Source organism: Pristiophorus japonicus, chromosome X (genome assembly GCF_044704955.1).
Source record: "Pristiophorus japonicus isolate sPriJap1 chromosome X, sPriJap1.hap1, whole genome shotgun sequence".
Classification (NCBI taxonomy): domain Eukaryota; kingdom Metazoa; phylum Chordata; class Chondrichthyes; family Pristiophoridae; genus Pristiophorus; species Pristiophorus japonicus.
Genome location: NC_092010.1, coordinates 35,087,531 through 35,097,430, shown reverse-complemented (window position 1 = coordinate 35,097,430; position 9,900 = coordinate 35,087,531). Strand labels below are relative to the sequence as shown.

The 9,900-nt window shown below is 42.6% G+C and overlaps 1 protein-coding gene across 1 annotated transcript in view; it reads right to left on the bottom strand.

Annotated features, from left to right (window-relative positions):
- Positions 1-3,425: 3,425 nt before the first annotated feature.
- LOC139240865 (complement C1q-like protein 2) overlaps positions 3,426-9,900 on the bottom strand; it is a 55,285-nt gene continuing 48,810 nt past the window's right edge. Inside the window, exon 2 of the mRNA XM_070869361.1 lies at positions 3,426-3,605. Coding sequence (XP_070725462.1) covers positions 3,426-3,605 — 180 coding nt within the window. The remainder of the gene's footprint in view (positions 3,606-9,900) is intronic.

The window sequence follows — 9,900 nt, the reverse complement described above, 5'->3', positions numbered from 1 at the left end:
TGACTTCACTATCATAGATGGGTGGCAAAACAAATCAAAGGGTCTATGGGGTAGGCACACTAAAGCTATTTCTCCTTAGATCATTTTACCAGACAAATTCATTCGGACAACTTAGGCGAATGGTGAGGTTTCTTTTGTTAGAAGAAATTACCTGGGTTGAGACTGTCTAAACTCATTTCACTGAGGATGCTTGCTGCTAGCAAAGAGAGTCATCGTTCACCCCAGGTTTGAACTGACTGATGCTATCAGCCCATATACAAGAGCAGGGGGGGGGGGTTATGCTTGAACTGCATAAAACACTGGTCAGGCCACAGCTGAAGTACTGCGTGCAGTTCTGGTCACCACATTACAGGAAGGACGTGATTGCACTGGAGAGGGTACAGAGGAGGATGTTGCCAGGAGTGGAGAATCTAAGCTATGAGGACAGATTGGAGATGCTGGATTTGTTTTCATTGGAACAGAGGAGGCTGAAGGGAGACCTCATTGAGGTGTATAAAATTATGAGGGGCCCAGATATAGTGGATAGAAAGGGTCTATTTCCCTTAGCAGAGGGGTCAACAAATAGGGGGCATAAATTTAAAGTAATTGGTAGAAGGTTTAGAGGGGATTTGAGGGGAAATTTCTTTACGCAGAGGGTTGTGGGGGTCTGGAACTCACTGACTGAAAGGGTGGTAGAGGCAGAAACCCTCACCACATTTAAAAAATACTTGGATGTGCACCTGAAGTGCTGTAACCTGAAGGGTTACGGACCTAGAGCTGGAAAGTGGGATTAGGCTGGGTAGCCGCTTGTTGGCCGGCAGAGACACGATGGGCTGAAATGGACTCCTTCCGTGCTGTAAACTTCGACGATACACAGTAATACACTAGATAAAAGCTGACAGTTTATTCATATCAGGCACTGCATTAATTCTGCACATCATCAGCTCCTAAACCATGAAAAAAGTGGGCAAGTTGAACAGCCACCATCAGTGAAGAGATACTATTTGAGAACAGGGCAATCTGACAGGAGAAGCTGGAATTCATTTGTCCAGTATTTCAGATGGATAGAGAGACCAAGTGAATCTTGTGCAAAGCATGTACATCTTTTGTACAAAATGGCTTACAGTGCTTATGCTATTATGCGTGATATGCGCACAGTACAAATCAGTCTTTACTCAGCATGCATGGCGAACTTGCTTCCTTCAGATCAATCACAAAGGCCTTATTTACATGAAGGTGTCATCTTGTGATGAACCCTTGTGTTAAATAGTTTGTCAAATGGTTTAGGCATTTTGAATGTCTATCTGCGCAGAATTTACAAAGGCCACCTAAAAATCAACCTTAATTTGGCACAGTGCTAAAACTAGGTGGCACACTGGTTAACCGAATCAGCCAACAAAAGTATTGGGTTCTTGTAGTTTGGTATTCATGTAAAGACCAACAGATGTCATTCGAGGCCTCAAATAGTGATGTTCTTGTGTTGCCGTATTTTTCACAGAATTAGTCGCTAGCAACCTTGCATTTCATGGGACGCGATCTCAAAATTAGAAGACGTTTCTCAACAATTAATATCTTCATCATCGAAGAATTTCAACTGATAAACTCGTCGATGTGTGCAAACGGCAGAAACAAGTGCAAAATTAATTTTGGCAACTAGAATGGCACTAGTCGGCAAATTAAGCGTCTTTAACACTTTCATGTATTGAGCTCCATTCAGTAACATTGCAGATCTGTGTGGCTTTCTGGGTAAGCCATACAGGCAAAACATGTGGAGGTCAGTAAGAGTGACATATCTGCAATCCTTCTGACAATAGTAATTAACAACGCCCATACTGTCAGTGAACAATTGGACAGAAATTCCAAGCAGAAAAAAGCACTAACAGACCACTTCTCATCCTGCAGTGGTTGCAGGAGTTTTGGTATCACCAGCTACTGCCAAATTCTATCTTCAGCCAGGTTTAGTAAGACTAGGTTTCTCTTGCTTCATTAGGAGTTTTCTCCTCCAAATATCTATACAAATGCTCAAGGTGTTTGTACAAAATTTTTGTGTGCACTTAGATTTAAAAAGCCCATGGAGTAATTTAGTACAAGCATGTTAAGTGCTTGTATGGGAGCAGTGCTGGTCAGAACATATTTCTTCTTTCTGTCGAAACTTTCCTCCCTTTACTGGTTCACTGATGAGGTATTCAACGATGTCAAGGGTGGAAACAAATCATCTTACTGATGAAAAGAAGCTGACTTCTGCAATGTGACTTCACAGCACCTAGACCAGAGTGGATGTGATGGTCTGGTGAGGGGGTTGTGCAGGTGTGCGAGATAAAGGCAAGACCAGAACTGGTGACCTGCAGGAGGTGAATCCCCAGTCTAACTATTCAGAGCAAACATTTTCACTCTGACAACTAGTGGGCCACCTATTTATTTTGCACATTAAGTGATGTTAACAACAGGGTGCAGCCAGTAATAAGGACAGGCATTTCCTAAATTTGACCTTGGTGGTCGCTGGGAGTGGAAAAACTGCACCATTTAAATTAGGTAAGAAAGAGAGACTTGCATTAGTATAGCGCCTTATCACAATGAGCTTCTTTGAAGTGCAATGACTGTTGTTATGTAGGCAAATGCGTCAGCCATTTTGCGCACAGCAAGATCCCACAAACAGCAATGAGATGATTGACCAGTTAATTGTTTTTTGGTGGTAGTTGGCTGATGGAGGTAATAGTGCCATGGGATCTTTAACAGCCACCTGAACCACTGGAACAGGCAGATGGGGCCTTGAGTTTTCTTACCAAGTTTATTTTGCTGCCCTCATTCTCAGTAGGCTGTTCCACTGATGATGTCACCATGGGTTGATTGACAGCCAGGCTCTTTCCATTGTATATGCAAGCAGGACATCATCCAGTGGACCATGACACATATCAAGCAGGAAGTGAAATTTAAGGTGCAGGACCAGAATTTGGGAATTTTTGTTCTTTAGGTTAAATAATGGGGCCATTACCTGTCAAAGTACTGCTAGATTGGAAATTTGATTGAAGTGAATGACAAATATGAAAAATGCTTCTGGCGCAAATACTTGCCTTAAAGTCAGATTGTGACGTGTTAGTTAATTGGTGTTCACTCATTATTTAACCCTCTGGATTTTTAAATATGTTTTTTTTTTAGCGCCATTGCCTTTGCTCATCACAGTAATGCTACTTACTGCTCTCACATTCAGTCAAAAGGTCAGAATATGTTAATGGATCAATTGATACGAGTGCTAAAATTAAAAAAAAATCTACTCATTGTGAAGTGAGAAATAAAATTGCAAAAGAATCCTCTCATTTATCTATTGAACATTTAAGGGGGGGGGGGTGGGGGGATTTGCTAATTTCTGTGCTCCATTAGACCTTCTGATCGACACTAAACACATTCCTCCCTGGTTGGTCTGCAAAAGGACACGAAGGCGCCTTTGCTCAGTCTGGGTAGATGATGAAACCGGAAAAGGTGCTATACTTGTTGTTATTGCCGCCATGAACTTTCCCTCCGTCAAGCTTCACGTAGACTTCGTCTCCAACGTCCAGGTGCAAGATGACACTATTGCTGGCGTAGTCATAGTTCTGATCAGCGTCTTGAGCGATGGCACTGGCTCGTACCTGAACCAAGATAGAACACAACAGATATCAGTGGGATTAAACAATCTCTCAGGTTATCTTCTTCCCCTCTTATGCCCCCCTGCTATTCTCTAAGAAAATGGGCAGAACACAAGAACATAAATAGGAGCAGGAGAAGACCATTTGGACCCTCGAACCTGCTCCGCCATTCAATAAGATCATGGCTGATCTGATCCTGGCCTCAACTCCACTTCCCTGCCCGCTCCCTATAACCCTTGACTCCCTTATCATTCGAAAATCTGTCTATCTCCACCTTAAATATATTCAAAGACCCAGTCTCCACAGTTCTCTGGGGTAGAGAATTCCAAAGATTCACAACACTCAGAGAAGAAATTTCTCCTCATCTCCATGTTAAATGGGCAACCCCTTCTTCTGAAACTATGTCCCCTAGTTCTAGATTCCCCCACGAGGGGAAACGTCCTCTCTGCATCTACCCTGTCAAACCCCCTCAGTTTCAATAAGATCACCTCTCATTCTTCTAAACTCCAATGAGTATAGGCCCAACCTGCTCAACCTTTCTTCATATGACAACCACCTCATCTCAGGAAGCAACCTAGTGAACCTTCTATGAACTGCTTCCAATGCAAGTATATCCCTCCTGAAATAAGGAGACCAACACTGTACACAGTACTTCAGATGTGGTCTTACCAATATCCTGTACAGTTGGAGCAGGACTTCCCTGCTTTTATACTCCAACCCCTTTGCAATAAAGGCCAGCATTCCATTTGCCTTCCTGATTATGTGCTGTACCTGCATACTAACTTTGTGTGTTTCATGCACAAGAACCCCCAGATCTCTCTGTACTGCAGCATTTTGTAATCGCTCCCCATTTAAATACTAATTTGCTTATTTATTTTTCCTACCAAAGTGGATAACCTCACATTTTCCCACATTATAGTCCATCTGCCAAATGTTTGCCCACTCACTGAGCCTGTCTATATCCCTTTGTAGATTCTTTGCGTCATCCTCACAACTTGCTTTCCCACCCATCTTTGTATCATCAGCAAATTTGGTTACGTTACACTCGGTCCCTTCATCCAAGTCATTAATATAGATTATAGATAGTTGAGGCCCCAGCACTGATCCCTGTGGCAGCCCACTAGTTACAGTTTGCCAACCTGAAAATGACCCATTTATCCCGACTCTCTGTTTTCTGTTAGTTAGCCAATCCTCTATCCATATATTACCCCCAACCCAGTGAGCTTTTAGCTTGTGCAGTAACCTTTTGTGGCACCTTATCGAATGCTTTCTGGAAATCCAAATATACAACATCAACTGATTCTCCTTTATCCACTCTGCTCGTTACATCCTCAAAGAACTCCAGCAGATTTGTCAAACATGATTTCCCTTTCATAAAACCATGTTGACTCTGCTTGACTGCTTTATGATTTTCTAAATGTCCTGCTACTACTTCCTTAATGACGGACTCCAGCATTTTCCCAATGACAGATGTTAGGCTAACTGGTCTATAGTTTCCTGCTTTCTGTCTCCTTCCTTTCTTAAATAGAGATGTTATATTTGCGGTTTTCCAGTCCGCTGGGACCTCTCCAGAATCCAGAGAATTTTGGTAGATTACAACCAATGCATCCACTATCTCTCCAGCCACTTCTTTTAAGACTCTAGGATGCATGCCAACAGGTCCAGGGGACTTGTCCACCTTTAGTCCCATTAGTTTGCCATTACTTTATCTCTAGTGATAGTGATTGTTTTAAGTCACTCCCCGCCACTGCCCACTGCAATAGTTCCTTCATTATCAATTATTGCGATGTTTTTAGTCTCCTCTACCATGAAGAGTGATACAAAATATTTGTTCAAAGTTTCTGCCATTTCCCTGTTTCCCATTATTAATTCTCCAGTCCCATCCTCTAAGGGACCAACATTTACTTTAGCTACTCATTTCCTTTTTCTAAACCTGTAGAAGTTCTTACCTGTCTGTTTTTATATTTCTTGCTAGTTTACTCTCGTGTTATCTTCCCTGTCTTTATCATTTTTTTTTAGTCATCCTTTGCTGGTTTCTAAAAATTTCCCAATCGCCTGGCCTTTGACTGTCCTTTGCAATATTGTAAGCCTTTGTTTTCAATTTGATACCATCCTTTACTTCCTTAGTTAGCCAGGAATGGTTCATCCTTCTCTTAGCATCTTTATTTCTCTGGAATAAATCTTTGCTGAGAGTTATGAAATATCTCCTTAAATATTTGCCACTGCGTTTCTACAGTAATATATTTTCCCAGTACACTTTAACCAACTCTGCCTTCATACCTTTGTAATGACATTTATTTAAGTTCAGGACACTAGTTTGAGACATAGAAATATAGAAATTTACAGCACAGAAGGAGGCCATTTCGGCCCATCGTGTCCGCGCCAGCCGACAAAGAGCCGCACGGCCCTTGGTCAACAGCCCTAAAGGTTACATATAAACCTATCAAAAATGACGGAAAGGCAAAGAGCACCCAGCACAACCAGTCCGCCTCACACAACTGCGACACCCCTTATACTGAAATATCCTACACTCCAGCCCACTCAGAGCCATGTGATCTCCTAGGAGAGACGATAAAACCCCGGGCCAATTTAGGGAGAAAGAAATCTGGGAAAATTCCTCTCCGACCCATCCAGGCGATCGACACTAGTCCAGGAGATCACCCTGGCCGTAATTCTATTCCCTGCAGTACTTACCATTATATCTATGCCGTCCAACAAAAGGTCATCCAGTCTAATCCCAATTACCAGCTCTAGGTCCATAGCCCTGCAGGTTACTGCACTTTAAGTGCCTATCCAACCATCTCTTAAAAGTGATGAGGGTTTCTGCATCCACCACTTTTCCAGGCAGCGAGTTCCAGATCCCCACAACCCTTTGCGTAAAGAAGCCTCCCCTCAAATCCCCTCTAAACCTTCCACCAACCACCTTAAAACTATGCCCCCTCGTAATAGACCCCTCCACAAATGGAAATAGATCCTTACAATCCACTATGTCCAGGCCCCTCAATATTTTGTCCACCTCGATGAGGTCTCCTCTCAACCTCCTCTGTTCCAATGAGAACAAATCCAGCCTATCCAATCTGTCCTCATAACTAAGATTTTCCATTCCAGGCAGCATCCTAGTAAATCTCCTCTGCACCCTCTCGAGTGCAATCGAGTCCTTCCTATAATACAGCGACCAGAACTGCACGCAGTACTCCAGCTGTGGCCTAACCTAAGTATTATACAATTTAAGCATAACCTCCCTGCTTATATTCTATGCCTCGACCATTTAAGGCAAGCATTCTGTATACCTTCTTAACCACCTTATCCACCTGGCCTGCTACTTTCAGGGATCTGTGGACAAGCACTCCAAGGTCCCTTTGTTCATCTACACTATTAAGTGGCCTACCGCTTAATGTGTATACACTTTCCTTAGTAGCCCTCCCAAAGTGCATCACCTCACACTTCTCTGAATTAAATTCCATTTGCCACTGCTCTGCCCACCTGACCAGTAGATTGATATCTTCCTGCAGCCCATGACTTTCCTCTTCATTATCAACCACACAGCCAATTTTAGTGTCATCTGCAAACTTCTTAGTCATACTCCATATATGCAAATCTAAATCATTGATATATACCACAAAAAGCAAGGGACCCAAAACTGAGCCCTGCGGAACCCCACTGGAAACATCCTTCCAGTCACAAAAACATCCATCAATCATTACCCTTTGCTTCCTACCTCCAATCCAATTTTGGATCCAACTTGCCACTTTGCCCTGTATCCCATGGGCTTTAACCTTCATGACCAGTCTACCATGTGGGACCTTATCAAAAGCCTTGCTAAAGTCCATATATACCACATCATACGCACTACTCTCATCGACCCGCTTGGTTACCTCCTCAAAAAATTCAATCAGGTTAGTCAAACACGATCTTCCCTTAACAAATCCGTGCTGACTGTCCCTAATTAATCCTTGTCTTTCCAAATGCAGATTTATCCTGTCTTTCAGGATTTTTTCCAATAATTTTCCCACCACTGAGGTTAGGCTGACAGAGCTGTAATTACTCGGCCTATCCCTTTTCCCCTTCTTAAACAAGGGTACTACATTAGCAGTCCTCCAATCCTCCGGCATCATGCCCAGATCCAAAGAGGATTGGAAAATGATGGTCAAGGCCTCTGCTATTTCCTACTTTACTTCGCTCAACAGCCTGGGATGCATTTCATCGAGGCCTGGGGACTTATCTACTTTCAAAGCTGCTAAACCCCTTAATACTTCCTCTCTCACTATATTTATTTAATCCAGAATATCACACTCCTCCTCGATAGCAGTATCTGCATTGCCCCTTTCCTTTGTGAAAACAGATGCAAAGTATTCGTTAAGAACCCTACCAACATCTTCCACCTCCACACAAAGATTACCCTCATGGTCTCTAATAGGCCCTACCCTTTCTTTAGTTACCCTCCTACTCTTAATATATTTATAGAACATCTTAGGGTTTTCCTTAATTTTACTGGCCAAGAATTTCTCATGCTCTCTCTTAGCATTCCTAATATCCTTTTTAATTTTGCCTCTTAACTTTCTATATTCCTCTAAAGATTCTAAAGTATTTAACTGTTGGTACATGACATAAACGTCCCTTTTTTTTCTTAATCTTCTCCTGTAAGTCCCTAGACATCCAGAGGGCTCTAGAATTATTTTTCCCAGCCTTTTTCTTTAAGGACACATGTTTGGCCTGAGCCTTCCGGATCTCCTCCTTAAATGCCTCCCACTGTTCCGGCACTGATTTACCCACAAGTAGCTGTTTCCAGTCCACTGTGGCCAAATCACTCCTTAACTTAGCAAAATTAGCTTTTCCCCAATTCGCAACTTTTATTCCAGGCCTATTCTTGTCCTTATCCATAACCAACTTGAATCTGACTGAATTATGGTCACTGGCACCCAAGTGCTCTCCCACTAATACCCCTTCAACCTGCCCAGCTTCATTCCCTAAAACTAAATCCAAGACTGTCCCCTCTCGTGTTGGGCTTGTTACATACTGACTAAAAAAGTTCTCTTGAATGCATTTCAAGAATTCCGCACCCGCTATACCCTTCACACTAAATTTGTCCCAATCAATATTTGGATAGTTAAAATCCCCTACTATTACTACCCTATGGTTTTTAGACTTCACAGCAATTTGCCTACATATTTGCTCCCTCCCACTGTTTGGGGGTCTATAATAGATGGCCAGCAGTGTGATCGCCCCTTTTTTATTTTTCAATTCAACCCATATGGCCTCATTTGATGATCCCTCTAACATATCATCCCTCCTCACCGCTGTAATAGTTTCTTTAATCAGTACCGCAACACCCCCCCCACCCGCCCCCCCCATCTTGTCTAAAAATCCTGTAGCCAGGAATATTGATCTGCCAAACCTGTCCCTCTTTCAGCCATGTTTCTGTCTGCCTTATTCACTATACTCCTTGCATTAAAGTATATACCATTCAGCACAGGAAGACCTCCTTGCTTATTACATACTAAGCCCTGTTTCCTCTGTCTTACAGATTCGCTTTCTAGATTCTTGCTATCCAATTTCTGCTTTACTTCCTAGCTTTCTCACCCTCAAACTGAATTTGAAATTCTACCATGTTATGATCACTTTTCCCAAGAGGATCCTTCACTACAAGATCATTAATTAATCCAGACTCATTCCATATTACCAGATCTAAAATAGTTGGCTCCCTGGTTGGTTCCGCAATGTATTGTTCCAAGAAACCATCCTGCATACGGTTACCATTGCCAATTTGATTTGTCCAGGCAACCAGAGGCCAGGGTTTTGCCCATTGCAGTTCTGGAGTCAGGCATTAGCGGGTGTGCAAGGGTCGTGAGGATTGACTCGCTCTTTGATTTTCCCTCATTCCCTTTGGAGAAGCACGTTCCTCAGATCCAATTTGTTTTGTCCGCAAATGTTTCAGAAATCAAAGCACAGCACAATTTTCCTCAGTTGAGCATTACTGGGAATTCACTAAATGGAATTTGATTGAGAACCTGCCCAATTATGGTGTACTGCATCGCACAAACTGAGGGCATTGCTGAGCCATGTTTAAAAAACCTTTCCCCATTAAGAACACAAGAGAGAATGTGGTGTATTTAGATTTCCAAAAGGCATTCGATAAGGTGCCACACAAAAGGTTACTGCAGAAGATAGAGGTACGCGGATTCAGAGGAAATGTATTAGCATGGATAGAGAATTGGCTAGCTAACAGAAAGCAGAGAGTCGGGATAAATGGGTCCTTTTCGGGTTGGAAATCGGTGGTTAGTGGTGTGCCACAGGGATT